Below are 18,531 nucleotides of genomic sequence, written 5' to 3'. Positions count from 1 at the left end.
TTTTTTCTCGGGAAAGAGAGAGGCGAAGCGAGCTGTCCTATCGGCAGCCTCTCGGTTGCAGAATCTCTGGGTTTGGGCGGGCTGGAATATACATGTTGTAATTTACTAATAATGTTGTTTACTGGCCTCTGGCTCATTTCTTTTAATTTGGTCATCTGAAAGGGCGAAAGAAAATAAGTATACCTCAAAAGCATTACCGTTCGTCACCCTTTCCGAAAAATTGGCATGACCCCCGTTTTAAAATGAAGTAATTAATAGTTAATAATTAATGACCATAATGAATAACACAGTATTTTTTGAAAAAGGAGCCCATATGTAGAAATGGGACTGCTAGGTGCATCAGAAGCCCGTATGCATTTATATGATTTATATATGCCTGCCCACCTCACATAAGTGACTGGGCAATATACAGGATTATAACACAAAACCTACCACACATATCTTCCAACACCCAACGATAAACAATCCACTCACCATCAGCAACACAGAGCTCATCTGAACTCATAACAAAGTTTGTAATTATACACACATAGTTGAGTTTGTAAACACATTAAATTCACCATAAAATTGCTGCTTCAATAGCATTTTTCAATTCACACAAAAACTCAAAAAGTTGTATTTCAGATGCAAGTCAAATTTAAGCCTTGCTAAGATCTTGATAATAAATTCTAATCTATTGAAGGAAAGTGGGAGGATTTACACTAAAATGATTAGAAAGCAGTGCTAAACCAACACCCACAACTCTTCAAAAATAAACATTTTAGCTTTGTAGCATGTGCTGTTTAAGTAATTAAGCTTCCTCTGTAAATGTGCATAAAAATTTCAGCTGGATGTGGTTGGCATATCCACCATTAAAAAAAAAAATTGGGGGAGTGGTCCCCTCTAATATGTTTTTTTCTCAGTCCTGTTTCTCTCAAGATACTTTTAGTCTTTAGATATTTCCCTTTTGCACAGACACAGTTATATTTTGGCACTGTAAGGATTGTCCTCAAAGAATGTAGGATTGGTGTCTCTTTATATGATAATGTAAACAAAGGGAATCCCCATTAACCCTTTGAAGTTTGCTGTAATAACAGAGATAGCCATCTCTGACCTTCCTGCAGGTGTTGTGCAGTTTGAAAAGCACCAAGTTCGAAAAGGCTCTTAGTCATATTGTACAGGTAGTTTATAATCCCTGGACTTTCTGCTGCTGTAACTAACTTTGCTATCTAGAGAACTCTGTTTGAATTACATATTCTTGTCAAAGTAAGCATAAATATGGACCTGCATGGGCTTTTTATGAAAGTCATTGAAGGAGATTTTCTACACCCATAACTGCTTTTCCTTCAGTGTTTGGGATATTGAACTTTGCCTTCTGTAAAACACACTTATGCTGCCTCTATGGACTCTGAAGTTTCTGATAGATCTGATAGCTGTGTGTGATAATTTGCATTGTGTCCATTCATGTAATAAATGCTGAAGTACAGTGTGGTTTGGCACAAGTATGTATCATGCTAGGTAGCTGCATCAGCCAATAATGAGTATTTATCCATCTCAGGAGCCTGCTGAGTAATTATTAGATGTTTTTAGAACCTGTATAATGAGCAGTCACTGAACATTCACAATAAAAGCCTCTATCGTAGTAGAACTGTCGGTCTATTTTTAGCAAGTGGTTTATAGTAATACATCATCAACATGTTTAATCTGTGTCACATATTTCAAAACAATGATTAAAATAACCAAGAAAGCCGTCCCTGTCTCAAATAAAAAACCTGGGATTTTCTACTCACTAGGCTTAGCAGAACTTATATTTGAGCAGGCATACATCAAGTTGCACTATTTATCTTTGGCTCTCTGCCTATTTGCCTTGGGAAATTCAGGAAATCCTTCCTTCCCTTAAAGTTTATTACTCATTTCCTGGGTGCCATATCTGTAATTGAATGCTTGAACTAAAATAAGCAAATAATTCAAAGCAAAAGGACGTGGATATCTAACAAACTTAATGCTAGGGCACTGATGGCGAACCTTTTTGTTGTGTACCGAAAGTGCATGTGCTGGCACCCACAATGCAATGTGCCCCGCCCCCCTGCACATGCGCCCCCTTACCTGCGCATGCGTGTGCCTCCAAGCTGATTTTTGGCCCGTTTGAGGCTGTTTTTGCCTTCCCGGAGGCTCAAGGGAAACCTCTGCAGCCTCGAGAGGGCCTCTGGAGCTCGGGGGAGTCCGTTTTCGCCCTCGCGGAGGCTCGAGGGAAGCTTCTGCAGCCTCGGGAGTCAAAACGGGTCCGTTTCGGCACTTCCGGTATTTCCGGAAGGCCCATTTTTCAGCCTCCCGAGGCTGCAGAGGCTTCCCTCAAGCCTCTGGGAAGGCGAAAACAGCCTCAAACAGGCTGGAAATCAGCTGGGAGGTGCACACATGCGCAGTGCAGGTAAGTTTGGCTGGGGCTCATGTGCCTGCAAAAATGGCTCTGCGTGGCACCTGTGACACATGTGCCATAGGTTCGCCATCACAGTGCTAGATTTTTTCTAGTCAGTACACTGGAAAGTGGTGTGGCCATAAGCACTTTCACCACTACTGTTCCTTTCTCAATAATCAATAGGTCTGAGAAGTGCTATTGGCAATTCTGCAGTAGTAATAGTGCAACAACCATAATGTAGACCAGCAGTTCCCAACCTTTCCAGCTTGCCAGACTGGCAGGGAGAGTGGAGGGTTCCATGTGAGTGGCAGGTGCCCACGTGAGCATGCATATTTTGTGCATTTGTACAAGCGGCGAGGCATGTGTCCGCTTTCACAAATGGATCTTTGCATGTATGCTCGCCCACTGCTGGTTCCAAACAGGTTGCGGTCTGGTGGTGGTCTGGTTCCAAACAGGTTGCAGCCCAGTAGTGGGCCAGCGCCTGGGGGATTGGGGAACCTTGATATAGACCACTGCCTATAACATCATGCGTAGTATCAGACTACACCATTCTGCTCTTCCCTTTAGCTAAAGCACAAATGATGGAATACTGTGCACATAAAGTACTCCATCAATAGAAGCAAAGCTGTCACAAAATAATGAAGAGTAGATTTCAATTTTCTGTCTTTTATATACTCTTTCTTAATAATCCTGTTGCAAAAAAAGTCATTTCTTGCTTGCAATTTCCTTTACTACAGGGTTTTTCAATTTGGTAAGCAGGAGGGGGAAGGCTGTTATTATAATATTGACATCTGAGCTAACCCCATCTACCTCTGCTATTTTCCCCCTTCCCAGGAAAAGCTAGATTCACACATTATGCAGTTTGCTTAATTTTAACTTAGCATCATGTTGTATGAACCTAGCCATTGTGTTTTGCACCATGTATAAATAATTTTGTATTATTTGTATTATTGAGGAGCAAGCATACCAAACCAGCAATTATATGAAGAACATGCAAAATCTGTACCTGGACAAATTGTGTTTTGCATGCACCACTGGCCCTGTACAAAAGGGACTTGGTAAATATGTAACATAAGCAAGAACTTTCTTTGTTAACACATCAATAATGGCTATTATTCCAACATGTAATCAATATAGTAATAAAAAGATATCCAAGGAGAACCAAATACAGATTAGATTAGATTCAACTTGCCAACTAATAAGTCGGTTTTCATCTGGAACAAAATGAGACTGAAGCTGACCTCAATTACTGCTATGGGGACAGTTTTTCATAAAGGCAATGTCATATCACCTTATTTGTTATTAAATGCAAGAGATTTTGAGAAGAGCCTCCTCTTTGGAACTTAAAGTGTAAGCCAGTCTGGGAAAATGTTCATATATTTGGCACCCAAACTGTCCCAGTGTTTGAAAGTTAAATAAAAGAGTTTGGAACTGGCCACAAAAGCAAGTGAGCAGGTGCTTGCTTAAATTTCAATGGCAGAGTTGGACTGAGGTTTATTGCCCTTTCAACATTCACCTATTTGTTAAACCCTCATTTGATTCAGATAGCAAAGAGAGCCGGTATGGCATGCAGGTAGAAGACACTTCATGCCCTTGATGACAGTGCATTGCTGTTAAAAAGTGGAGACTTGAAGGATCCCAAAGTATATGTGCTATGGAATACAACAAAAGTCTCTTCCCTACTACCTATCCAAATGGTACCTTAATATTCAACTACTTCGCAACTCGTTGAATTTGGAACTCAGTGCATTTTGATATGAAAATTTTGTCCCAGTACTCATCATTTGTTTGATACTCAATTCACAAGCTAGAACTTATTGATGATGGCTGCCTTGTGATTCACTACAGGTAGTCCTCAACGTACAACCACAATTGAGCCCAAACTTTATGTTGCTAAGTGAGAAAATTGTAAAGTGAGTTTTGTCCCATTTTACACCCTTTCTTGCCACACTTGTTAGGTGATTCACTGTAGTTGTTCAGTTAGTAACACGGTTGTTAAGTAAATCTGGTTTCCCCATTGACTTTGCTAGTCAGAAGGTTACAAAAGGGGATTGATCACGTGTCCCTTGGACACTGCAACTCATAAATATGGGTCAGTTGTCAAGCATCCTAATGTAGATCACGTGATCATGGAGATGCTGCAGTGGTCATAAGTGAAAAACGGTCATAAGTTACTTCTTTTAGTGCCATTGTAACTTTGAACAGTCACTAAGCGAACTGTTGTAAGTCAAAGACTACCTGTATATTATTCCTAATGGTAAAAAATTGTTCCATACTCGTCATGCCTTCTAGAACCAATTAAAAATGACTAGTGAGGTAACACTATATATTCCTCAAGATAGAAGTGAAACAATTCTCAGAATTAACGTGATAAAATATTGTGATCATTTGTACTGTATAAAAAATAAGCTATGCTTCCTCAACAAACATTTGAAATTACTGAATTGAGAGTTCACTTAACAGAAGGGCTCTGTTTCCCTTAATCTCCATTTCTTTATTATTACTCCAGTACAATGTTGTTATGGATAATATATGAACATGTCAGGCTTGTAGAATTTCCTTTGCATTTTATAACAAAGGTGAGGTGCTATGTTTACTGAGTAAAACCAAGGCTTTTAAATTAATTTGAAAGCCCTTTATTATAGCTTATTTTTGCACATCTGATAGAATGGACTCTAGGTCTGTGAATGTTTCTACCATATTTTAAAATATGTAATAGGCTACAAAATATATGTTTTCCTTCTGTGGATTAATATGGTTGCCCTTTGGGATTTTTTAAAATTTTTTTAGAAATACTCTACATTATCAGGGATCTTTCTTCCACATAAGTGAATTGAGGATTACAGCAGAAATTCATTTTTAATAAATGATAGGAAGTACCAGTAACTTAAGTATTTTTAGGAGTAAAAAACTCTGATACTACTAGCAAAATGCAGGACTTTAATCTCAAGTCTTTCATCCTTGATTTCAATTGCTACCTTATTATATTGAATGTAGCGCACTCTTCAGAATGAACAATGTGTAGGATGAGACATTTTTGTATAAAATTAGGCAATCTATCCCCTATATACATATACATATACATATAATATACATATACATATACATATACATATACATATACATATACATATACATATACATATATATACATATATACATACATACATACATATATATATATATATATATATATATATATATATATATATATATATATATATATATATATATACACACACACACACACACACACACACACACACATACACACATACTTACAGAGAGAGGGAAAGAAAGATCACGCGAATTAGAAATCTTCCCCTCCCCTCCCCTCCCCTGGTTGGTGGAGAAAATGAGGGAAACTGTCACAGAATGTTGAAAATGAAGATTACACAACCACAGCAGCAGCGCAATAGCAACCAGCAGCACAGAGGCAGCCACAATCTCCCCAAATTTAATCCCTCAGAAGTCATGGCCCCCAGATTTTGGAGACATTCTGTAAACCCATTTGAAGTACCTTGGTTCAAAAATTATTGCCCTAGGATGCACCATTTCACCCAATTAAAGGTCTTGACAACAAGAGCTTTAGTAATACATAGATATATCTTGTGTGAGTAATATATAGCAGGGGTCCCCAATCACCGGTCCGCGGACCGGTACGTCCGTGGAACAAGTCCTACCGGGCGCTGGTTTGCTAGGCGCCGCCATCTTTTTGATGAAAAAGTGCTTCCAGTGAGCTTTTCCGGGTAGAAAGCTCACCGGAAGCACTTTTTCATCAAAAAGATGGCGGTAGCGCTTCGTGAGCTTTTCGGGTAGAAAGCCATTTCTACCCGAAAAGCTCACCGAAGCTACATCGCCATCTTTTTGATGAAAAAGTGCTTCCGGTGAGCTTTCTACCCGAAAAGCTCATCGGAAGCACTTTTCATCAAAAAAAGATGGCGGCGCCCAGCTAATGCCGGTACCGGGCCGCGCCATAAAAAAGGTTGGGGATACCGGGCCGCGGCATAAGAAAGGTTGGGGATCACTGATATATAGGTACATCTTGTGTGAAGACTTTACTCTGGTTTCTAATCACTTAAGGTTTTTCTCTATATGTAGATGATTTCATTACATACTGCCATTCATTGAGAAGATGGGAACAGATATAGTACAATTTGTAGCATCAGAAACAATCGGGTCATATATATGTTTAGAAGAGAAATATTTTTAAGGACCCTAGAAAACCTACCTAATAATCCTACCTCCTATTTCCCCCGCAACAACAACTCTCTGAGGTGGGTTGGGCTGAAAGAGAGAGTCTGTCAGTCAGTCACCTAGCTGGCTTTTATGCCTAATAGAGGCATAGAATTCAATCTCTTGGTTCCCAACCCAGCATCTTAACTAATACTAGACTGGCTCTCAGTTTGTTGAAATATGATACAGAGATTTGATCAGATTGTGTGGTTTACAAAATATTCAGTATAGAAAACTATATATTTTGAATATTTTTTCCTGGTTTCTGATCACACAGCATAAATATGCTGTTCCACAAAAGCATTCTTAATCCTTTTCCTGTAATTCAGATACGCTTGACTTAAATCAAAGAATATTTCAAAATTCTAAGCCAGAATTCAAGACACCTCTGTTGAGCAACAGCTGTCATGTTTTTGGTCTTATTTTCTCAATCCCTGACTGGCTGATTTACGTTTTGAGTCATTTTAAATAATATTGGTGTTTGTTTATCCAACTCTTGTCATCCATCTGCTGATCTCGCTCCAGATTTAGCTATTTTTTTAAAAAAAGAGCAGCATGCAGAAATTCTGTTCTGTGCCTTCTACCGTTTGCTGAGCTAATTATTTTTAAAGAAGAATGCAAGATGCCAACAGAAAATAGTTGTTTTCAGTAGCTCCATAAATTTTACTAAAGTATGCTGTGCATGCAGTCCATTAATCTATAGAGCATGCAGTCAGATGTGCAGTTTTAAAGCAAAAGTAAATACCGTCTTTCAATCTTACATATCAGAAATCTTGAACTGAGGGTTTTAAGGTAAAAAATTTATACCGTTAAGCATATATAAAAATAAAATTTGTGCAAACAGGCTAGCTAAGTTTGCAAGTCTCAGGTGCTTGGCTGCCTTATTCAGCTTAATTTCTAGATTCATAGAATACTGAACAGCAAAATGTGATTTCTTTAGTTCCAGCTTCACACATTTTGCAAATTTTATAGTGTGATTTACAAATCATGATTTAGGGTTGTATCTTATATATAACCTCAGTCATTGTGACTTATGGAAAAAAAAATAATTAAAACAAACTATGTTGGCATAGTGCTACATGTGGTTAGAACAAGGGTCTTCAAACTTGGCAAGTTTAAGACTTGTGGAGTTCAACTCCCAGAATTCTTGAGCTAACATGACTGGAGAAAGAATTCTGGGAGTTGAAGCCCACAAGTCTAAAAGCTGTCAAGTTTGAAGATCCCTGAGTTAGAATATGTCTAATTGGTCTGGATACTGCCTTCTTTTGTGTATTCAGTTCTCTAACCCTCTATTAAATATCCCTAGAACTGTTTGTCAATCAGGTTACAACTTGTTACCTTGTCATCAACAAAGTATTCCTAAGCTGTCCATAAACTGCTAGCATTTAGAATGGTTTTGTGAAATATACAGTGCAGTGATGTTGCCTTGTGGTAAGTGCACCATCACCTGGTTTTGACAGATTAATGACCACCTTTTCTTTTTAGTTCTTTTGCATCCCCCAGTTTTCTCAGCACCATTAATCTACAGAGACCTGCAAATTATTTGAAAGGATGATTTAGAACATTAGAGGGTGCCCTTCTTTTTAAGCACTTAAAGCAGCTGTTCCTCCTTTCAGCCTTGGGTGGTTTTTCAGAGGTTGCTCCTGGCAGTCTCTGCCTCCATGTGCATTTATAGCTATTTTGCTTTGTATTGGGATACAGTAAACAAAGTCCCTGTGAATGTATGTGCCTGTGGAAATAGTCAGGATTAATTGAACAGCTGGGCCAAAAGAACAGTCAATCAATCAGAATAGAGTTGGAAGGGACTTTGGAAGTCTTCTAGTCCAATCCCCTGCTCAAGCAAGACACCCTATACCAGTGGTAGCTAACCTTTTTGGGCTCCTGTGCCAAAAATTGCCAGTACACACGCACTCACGTGCCAGCACCCAGAATGCAATGTGTGCCCCCCTCCTCACACCTCCTGCGCATGCATGCACAATTCCCCCCACTCCACCCTCTTATCTGCTCTGCGCCTCACAGCTGGTTTTTCAGCTGGTTTGAGGCCTTTTTCGGCTTCCCAGAACCTTGGAAAAAGCCTCTGCAAGGCTTTTCAGGCCAAATTATAGGCCCGTTTTGTCACTTCTGGTATTACAGGAAGTGATGAAACGGGCCTATAATTCATCCTGAAAAGCCTTGCAGAGGCTTTTTCTAAGCCTCTGGGAGGCCGAAAAAGGCCTCAAACCAACCAAAAAAAATTAGCTGTGAGGCGCATGCATGCGCAGTGAGGTAAGTTTGCCTGCAGCTCGCATGCCAGCACAAATGGCTGTGCATGCCACTTGTGGCATGTGTGCCATAGGTTTGCCGTCACGGCCCTATACCATTTCAGACAGGTGGCTGTCCAGTGATGAAGCACCCACAACATCTGAAGGCAAGCTGTTCCACTGGTTATTTGTTCTCACTGAAAAGATACGATGGTTTGATTGGTTCAATATGATGTGCTTTGTATGCATTCCAATCTTTTCTAAAGCATCTGTTTTGAAGGATTGTTTTGTCCTAGTATAGGGGAAACCATATGCAGGATTCCACCTCCCATTATTCCGACAATTTTGGAATATGTGTAAAATAATATGATCTCTTTTTTTTTCACTTGTTAGTACAATGAAATGAAACCCATACAACAAAAAGTTTTCCTCTCTGCAAATTTTCTGGATTGCACAAAGTTCATTGGGTAGAATCGCAAAGTTAGTCATGAAAAAAACCCATTTGTTTTGCTATAATATGTTATCTTGAAAAAGTAGAATGTTTAATAAAATGAATAATTTGAAATAATCAAACAACACATTCTGGATACAGTCTGATAAAATAATGAGAATTGAGAAAGGCATTTTCTTCTTTACTGTATTTTTGAGACAGTTGAGCTGGATCTAAACCCCTGTAGCATTACAAACTAATGTTTACCAATAATTAGTTGCTAGTAATGAAAAAATAATATGTTTCTTTACATAAATAAGGAGTCTTGTGTTTATTTATTTTTTGCTTTGTTTACTCAGAAATTAATAAAATGTGCTACTTTAGCATATTTACTTAATTTGCATGTAAAGCTCTTTGGATTGAAGGTGTACCCTATAAAGTCACAGATAAGTCAAACTTAATCTTTCAGAGTTATTTTTGGAACCTAAAATTTTCGGCTTATCCATGAGTCTATACGGCATATTTTTAAATTGTTTTTCATGAATCTCTTAATCATCACTTTGTGTCTTACTAGCCATTTCAATGGAAGGGGGAGCAGAGCCAATGAAATGTGGCCTTCCAGATGTTATTAGACTTCATTGTTCCTAACTCTTGTTGACTGGAACTGATGTTGTTCACTTCAACAACATTGTTCCTTCCTGTCAGTCATCTGAAAGCATATTCTTTATGAATTGTAAAAAGAAAAGTGCTTTTTGTCAAGCCAAGGGCAAGGAAGCCCTTGTATGAAGGGTTAAAATAGCCACAGAAGATCCTCCTTCCTCTTCCTGAAGAAGCAGGAATGGTGCGATCAGTTTGACCACCTAGAATTGAGTTATGTCCTCCAGACCGGGGTCTTCAACCTTGATAGCTTTAAGACTTGTGGACTTCAACTCCCAGAATTCCCCCTTCAGTCATGTTAGCTTAGGAATTCTGGGAGTTGAAGTCCACAAGTCTTAAATTTGCCAAGGTTGGAGACCCTTGCTCCAGACATTGAGCTTTTTGGTGAGATCCTTGTTTCAAAGATGAACAATTTCTCTGGATTATGTGTGTCAGCTGCACACACTGTCCTTCAGTTAGCAAATTAGTCTCATCAGTTGCTTTTTAAAAACAAACTGTAGAGCATATTGTAATACATCTTCCCAAGTAGCCTCTGTAGTACCTTTGAACATCTGCCCTGGGAAATCAACACCCTCTCCTGAGATGTTCATATTGAAGCGGTTGCTATAGCAAAAGTGCTACTGAACCCCTCCCCCTTCTTTTGGAGGTCCTTAGTAAAGCTTTCATAATAGGCGTTGTTGTTTAGTCCACTGGATAGTCCCACTATCTATTTAGTCCCACTAAGAAAATTATGTGCTGGAGAAATGGCTTCAGTGTCTATTAGGTTTATTAATATGCAATTGAGACCAGAGGATTTTCTTTTTTAAATGTATGGACAGTTGCAAAACATTTCATTTCTGTGCATAATAACTTCAGTGAGATTATTGTATGCAAAAAGATACAAAAGTTTTGTACTATGCACAATGGAGGAATGGTTGGTGAAGATGATGGAACTTGTTCAGATGGGTAAATTAAAAATTTTCTGATCAAGAAAAGACAATATCTACATTATTGCTGACTGAAAACCCATTATAGATTGGTTTGCATACAATAGAAACTTTGCCATGATTTACTTGCACAGTTGGCCTGGGCAACAAGTGACCATCTCTTAGTTCTGCCTTTTTTCCAGATAAAGAAGAGGCAACAAGACATTGTGCGATTTCTGGAAGCCAACAAGATTGACTTTGAACAAGTGGATATCACCATGTCAGAGGAGCAAAGGCGGTGGATGTATAAAAATATTCCTCAAGACAAACTGCCTGCACAAGGCAACCCATTGCCTCCCCAGATCTTCAGCAATGATGAGTACTGTGGAGTAAGTAACTTTCAAAAGTTTGTGGTTTCTCCATTTTGTTACAGAAGAAAAACAAGAAATGTATTGGACAATGTCCAGATAACATGAATATGGATGGCATCATGGTGATTAAATCCCCTCCAGTGTGCTCTGAAGGAATTTGGATTATGCTAAGGAATTATGGAATAATGAAACATTTAGTGATGGGTTTTCTGTCTCTGACATATTTCTAGCCTTACATGAAATTTAAAAAGCCCTTGCTTGGTGGAAACCAACAGGAAAGAGAAGCATGTCTGTTTCTTTAAAACAGACATCTCTAAGAAATTTTGATTGTACCCGAATATATACATTCCCATTGTTTCTTGCTCACATAATATGTCAAACATCTACTCTCCATATAAATAAAGACAGGGCAATTCCCAATCATATGTCTTCATCAGATTCATTATGAAAAGTAATGTGTTCACCAGTAGATCAGTATAAAATTTTTGCTGAGTCAGGTTTCATCTTATTAGGGAATTTTCTGTTTGATTTTACCCAGTTCTAACTCTTCATAAGTTAGAACAGTGATTCAGATAGTTTGGAAATAGGTTGATTGATTACGCATGAGCCAGGTTGCTCAAGTAACATCTCCCAAGGAATTATGAAAGGATGTCTGTTTTTGTCTCTTCTTTCCAGTAATGATGGGAGAAAGTTTGCTGGTTCTGTCTATGCTGGTCAGTGACCACAATAAAGATTTTATTTGAGATTTTGGCTTCCTCCTAATTATTAATGTAAAAGCTGCAAGCATCCCTTTAGCCCATGAAACTAGAAGCACAAAGACAGGATTCATGGCAGAATTACTTAAGCATGGGAGGTCAAACTCTTTTCTTCTGTTAGGGCCTAATTTTCTCTTTAACTTTTGGGAGGCCATAGACTAAAGCTACATGAAGCTGAAATTAGAAGAGCGGGAATCATATGGGGACAGGGTTCTCAGTTGCTTTCTTGGCCAATTGCCTTTTCTTTTCTTTTTTACACATTTCCGCCCCCCTCTCTCTCTTTCTCTTTCTGACTCTTTTATGTTAAATAGTAGACTGCCAGGGAAGAAAATGATTACTTCTGCCAGAAGAATGGATATGTTGTTGCTGCTGAGAGTTTTTTAAATTAGATTACGAATCCATGAGATAGCATGTTTCCCTGAAAATAAGACCCAATTGGAAAATAAGCCCTAGAATAATTTTTTCAGGATGCTTGTAATATAAGCTGTACCCCCAAAATAAGCCCCAGTTAAGATCGCTAGCCAGATGGACGCATTTAGTACCATATCTCCCCCCAAAATAAGACCTAACTGAAAAATAAGCTCTAATGCATCTTTTTATTTTGGGGGGAACACGGGTATGATTAAGAACCTTATGTGATCTGAAATCACCAGATATACAAGTTAAGGCTCTGTCTTTCTTGCCCTCCTGTCCCTTTCTACCTCCTGGTTGGACTGTGTAATAAGATCTAGTAAGTTGATTTGAAGAGATTGCTTTTGCCCAGTGTACCACCTAAATTAAATAGCATAATCTAGTGGTTTGAATCAATTCATTCTTTGGTTGGGAATAAACACATTGCAAACAGTAACATTTCATCTTTTGCAGATAAGAAAAATATGTTGTTCTTTCACTTTTATGTTGAATTCCTAACATTATTTTTCCAAAGATATGGTCTTGAAGTGCCATTGCTCTTGTATGGGCTCACCCAAAACCGGTTTGCAGGTTGATGAATTAGCACTTAAAAGCCCTTATGTATACCTGTTAATATTTTTAGCAATTGAGCCCTATTGTTTATATTGGAATAAATAAAATGCTCTTTCCACTTCAGACTGAAAGGAGGCTGAATTGCAATGTGAAGGAGTTACCCAAATAATGGAAAAAAGCTCCATTAATTTGTTAGGAAGCCATTTCATATTTATGAGCAAGGTAAATAAATAAATTTAAGGGTTTTAAGGATGAAAGGGCCTATCATGAACATTTAAAAGAACTATTATAAATTATTCATTAATAGAATGCCTACTTAGCACTGAAAAAAATCATTAAAATCACAGCATAATGAAATAGTGTTAATAGTAGTGTTACTGTGTGTATTCATGTGTGTGTAGGGGTTGCACTTTTGTGACTAATGCATACATGATATTCTTCCAACTAAAATCGGAATTCCGTTTTTTTCCTTTTCTGAACAGCAGCGCTGTTAGTTTGGACTACCGGTAGCAGGTTTCTGGCTGGCTGCTCTTCTTTGCTCACGCTGCTCTTTGCAAAAACAAAAAAACAAAATCCCGGAGCCCTCCATGGTTTTTGCATTTGCAAGGTGCAAAGCGATGGCGGCGGATCGCGCGTGCTGGAAAGGGCTTGACTGTATTCCAGTAAGAGAGAAAGAGAGAGAGAGAGAGTTAGAGAGGGAGGGAGGGAGAGAGAGAGATCGTAAGAACGGCTCTTGCTTTTTTCGCCAGCCCCGGGCGCTGGGGGGCTTGCAAGGGAGAGAGTGACTCCTGCCTCCCACTGTCATGATCTTCTTTTGGGTGGGTGGGAGAAGGAAGTTGTGTTTCTCAACGCATGCAAAAAAAGAAAGAAAAAGATAAAAATAAAATGCATGGCCGAATTGTTGGGAGGGAGTTGAACTGGAGAGGTAGCCGATTCCCATGGTGGGAAATCATCCCTGCAGCGGGCGGGTGGGCTGGCTGGCTGGGCAAGCGGACGAGCCGAACAGCGGCTTGGCTACCTACCTTGCGAGGCAGGGGAAGGCGGAAGAAGGGAAGAAGACGGGGGTGGCATGGGGCGGGGGGGAGAGGTTTCCCGGGGATGCGGAGGTGTGGAAAGAGCCAGACGGCTGCAGCTCCCTCCGGAGAGCGAAAGCAATGTTCATTTGCCAGAAAATTCCCCTGCGGGAAGTTGCGCGGAGGGGAAAAAAAAGAGAGAGAGCTTGGAGCGGCGACTGGAACCGGAGCTCCCTTGATTAACAATTCTGAATTTTTTTCCCTTTCTTTTTTTACTCCCTTCCCGCCATTGATAATTAGGATCCGGTGCCTCCCGGGTCCTGTTGGCGGTGTGTGGGGGGGATGGTTAGATTTGGGGAGGAGGGTAAGGTCAGAAGGAAAAGGCTCCGGGATCGGGCTTGTAAGGCAGAGGGAAGGCGGTTTCTCTTTAGGAAGTTGGATTTCACTGCTCTTTGTGTAGCTGTGTGGGATACCTGTAGCGAAGATTTGGCCAACAAGACTTAACGTTGATATTACTTCCTCTTCTGTGACTTTAAAGGTCAAATAATAGTTGCAGCCCCCAACCCACCACCATAAAAGATAAGGCACATTGCACTGCCTGAGCTTCCCACTTTAACATGTGTGGCACCTAAGTTTGTGGCACCTTAAAAAACCAGCAAAATGTTATGGCACCTTTCATAGAAGAATGCTTCATTAAAATGATGGTTGCAACTGCTCCACATTTCTGCAACATGGTCCCCTCCAGCTGTTTTGGATTTAAAAGCAAAGAGAGCCAATCTGGAACTGAAGAGGAAGACAACTGTAGCCAAAAGACAGGCCAGACTCAAAGTTATGCTATCAGCTCAACTAGCTAGAAAGAAGCATAGAGAAGCAATGCTGATCAAAGGAAAGGGAACAAAGAGAAAGTCCAATTAGAGGTGAAGCATTGTGGCTGTTTTTCTGTCTGTTAAGCAGGGTTTGTTTGTTGTTTTTGTTTGTTTGTTTTATTTTTTAAATGTGAAATCCTTTGCCCGAGAGCATTCTCGTGGTGCTTTTTATTTTTTATTTTTGTCAAACAATAAAACTATCATGCAGACTCACCTTGAAAAATCACTTTTGATTACTTTACTCTGCTAAAGCTTCAAGGGGGCGTTGCCAATTTAATTCCCACCGGGGCGCTGCACGGACCGCGGCGGGTGCTTAGGCAACCCCTGCACCCCTGGCTACTTTTCAGATTTTTTTTTCAGAGGGGAATATCATGCCTGCTAATGTGAGTGCAACAGTTGCCAATAACACTTCACTGGATTATTAACCAAACAGTACTGTTGATTCAGTGAATCTATGTTGTGAGTATGGATATGGATATTCAGACATGGTTGGATGTGCAATAAAAAAGATGAAATTTGGACTGAGCCAACATCTGGATATATCTGTCAGTAGCTATGTACTATGCATAACAATCCTGTTTTTGCATAACAATTCTAGCATATCTGAATTCATAATAATCTGTTTTAATCCATTTACAAGAGCTTGGCTATTCTGCATTAAAAATCTGAGCTTTGAAAATTGAAGAATAAAAATGACAGCTTTGGTTTTGTGACAAATAGGTCAGAGGAAATATAAAAGTATTTTTGGTCTTTCTGAACAGAAACCAAGTGCTACATTTTCCAAATAAAGCAGTCCTTTAACCGCAGTGCTTTATAAATAATGAAACTTAGTTTGAAAAATGTCCCAATAGCTTTCTGTAAAAATGTTACATTTTTCTCTGTTAATGTTTCTTTTTCTGTATGTTCTCAAGTGTTCTGGAGAAAATGAAACAGCTCTCTTTGGGGATTTTCCTAGTGTTTGAGCAGAAATCCTGAGGATGCTACTTTCTCTGATAAATACTATCAGCAGCTGGCTACCAATGACACAATATTACCTCATGTGTGAATGTTGACAAAACTATTGTATTTTTTTTTTTTTTACTAAAATACGTTTTTGAACTCTTGCTTAATTTTTAGTGCCATAAAGTTGAAATATTTGTTTTTAAAGAAAGACATATTCTTTATATTTATATTCTTTATATTCCTGGAATTATTTCTTTAAATGGACAATGATTGGCCTGGTTTTCTAATAGAAACAATAGTCTTTTTAGGATTAATACAAGAACCCCACAGCCTCAGATTTGGTTCAGGGCCTACAGGGCCCTTATAATAACTAAACTGGTAGCAAAATAATGTGATAAGATGGCCAGCCAATAAAATAATAAAATAAATAATGCAGTCGCAAATGCATTACTTCTGAAGCATATTGACCCTGGAGGAAGTAGAGGTATCAGAAAACCAAGTTATTTATTTACAAATTATTGTCTTTCAGGAAAGGAAAAAAAAAACATGGGCATGTAAATACTTGTCAAGATTTGCTTTGGTGGGAGTAGTTTAATTTGGTGTATTTGTTACAGCTGCACACAGAGTTCAGTGGAAAACTCCTGATCCTACATAGGAGGCGGATTGCCAACTGAATAGGCTGCAGGTGGTGTTTTACAATCATAACAATACACAATGCATGCCCTTGTTCAGAATAAGATGGGGTTGGCAGAAAGAGCTCCCAGAGGTAGAAGCCTCAGATAGTTAGTGGGATGTACATAAGAACAGTCAAAGATAATTTGCAGGAAAGATTAAACAACAGCTGCCCATTCTTTCACTTGTTCTGAAACAATAGTTATCTTTGTTTGCCTTAGGAGGAAAATTGTTTGTAGTAATAAAACTCCTATTAACCACTCAGGCAATAGCTTAAGGGTAGAAGTGGGTCCTCCATCATTTCTTTCTCTTACAATTGTCCATTTAGATAATTGATTTAAAAACCAAAGTGATACAGTAAATGCGAACTGCTTGCTGCCATCTAGTGGTCAGGTGGATTAGTGCCCCCCCCCATTGGTTTCCTTGTATTTAGCATTTTGCTACTTGCATCTTGATTCGCCTTTTCTTCTGCCTTACTTGCTTTGCTCCTTAAGAGCTGCCTTGAATTTTGTACAATAGGAGTGGCAAGCAATGGTCTAAGGCAAGGGTATCAAACTCACGTCGTCACAGCAGCATCACATGATGTATTGGGACTTTCCCCCCTTCTCTAAACCGGGCGTGGGTGTGGCCAGTGGGTGACACATCTAGTCCACAGGCCAGGAGTTTGACAGCTCTGGTCTGAGGCAATGGATCTTAGCCTGAGGTAATTTGAACATATCCTGGAGGTAATGGATCAATTTTTTAAATTGTTTGTTTGTGAGCTGAGGATCCGGTTTGAAACTGCTGCTGCTGAGTCGCTTGTGTAAAATTCTCTGGGTTTTGTGGGGATAGTGATATGGAGGTAATGACATTATTTGAGAGAAGAAAAGGATTAACTGGGTCAAAGGTTTCAAATCCCACTGCTCTGATGGCTGGATGCTTTCTGGAGCCCATCTCCCCGAAGTCCGCAGAGTCCCCCAATTATGCCCCTGGAACGACTTGTCTAATTACTGAAAAGCACTGGGGTGTCTGTTAAGAAAGGGAAAAGTCTGCTGCAGTGATTCATATTTAACTGTTTTTGGTTGTAGGATATTTTTAAATTTTTCTGTTCATTTTTCTCACCTGGGCCTGCCTTTGTTTATATATTTAACCAACTGTGTTTTTACCTTTTACCCCAATTTAAAAAAAACCATGTGTAGCCCTCTGCCAGAGAAAGACAGCCCATCCTTTGTGTAGAAAGGTAGACAATATATTGTAGAAATAAACATGGAAAACCTAAGACGGCAGGTGCTTATCATATGCATGAGGAATTTTTTCAAAGAAAGATTCAAAGTGTACTTAAATAAATTCCTACAAGGTTAAACTTAAAATATGTCTTCTATGGAGGGAAAATATTGCTAGCTGTTTTGAATAAAAGACAGCTTAACTGCATGAGTTGCGACAGAATAAAAGATTTTATTTAGCCTAAGGTATTTTTTTACATATGAGCAGTGAAGGCCAGACCTTCTGATTTCTTTACACTTCCAACAAGGAAGCTCCTATTCAAGGCATAAGGTTGTTGGTGGATAGAGAGAAGCAGGAAATGGGTTAAAAACCAGGCAATTGTCCTTCTTTAAAAACCTACAACATTCTAGACAGCTTTTTTTTTTTAGTGAAAAAGTCAACACTTGCAAGCAGTGCTGAGAAGAGTCCTTTTTTAAAAACTCACAGGCCTTAATTGTCCCTTGCACGTTAATTATCTGAGTCAGGGTGCTTGACACTGACAATTTGCCAAACGATTTTTCTCATCGTTTCCTATTTTCTATAAAGGGAACAGATCATTTGATCATTTGTACAGTTATAGATACAGCTAGCATCTACAAAGGTAATTGCTATAGGCAAGTGAATTCAAATATGTCAATTGTAGTATGCAGGGACTGTGGAGAAAGGTTGCCTGGAGTAGATAGTTGTCTGGAGAATTCTGGGAGTTGAAGTCCACAAGTCTTAAAGTTGCCAAGTTTGGAGACCCCTGCTCTAGACTGTCTTGCTAGATTCCAACAGTTCCCTGGCCAGGAGCCAACCAAAGTACCTCCTTAGGTAAGTAGCTGCCATCAGTTTTGATATGGAG

The 18,531-nt window shown here is 39.2% G+C and overlaps 1 protein-coding gene across 1 annotated transcript in view; it reads left to right on the top strand.

Annotated features, from left to right (window-relative positions):
* SH3BGRL2 (SH3 domain binding glutamate rich protein like 2) overlaps window positions 1-18,531 on the top strand; it is a 30,032-nt gene that overhangs the window by 705 nt on the left and 10,796 nt on the right. Inside the window, exon 2 of the mRNA XM_026665175.2 lies at window positions 11,067-11,252. Within this exon, the coding sequence (XP_026520960.1) occupies window positions 11,067-11,252 (186 nt within the window). The remainder of the gene's footprint in view (window positions 1-11,066; window positions 11,253-18,531) is intronic.

The sequence above is a fragment of the Notechis scutatus genome, chromosome 1, assembly GCF_049901735.1.
Source record: "Notechis scutatus isolate UNSWTSFEM ecotype Mainland chromosome 1, rNotScu1.2, whole genome shotgun sequence".
NCBI lineage: Eukaryota > Metazoa > Chordata > Lepidosauria > Squamata > Elapidae > Notechis > Notechis scutatus.
Note: the sequence above shows the minus strand (reverse complement) of the source record. Positions and strands in the feature narration are given on the sequence as shown.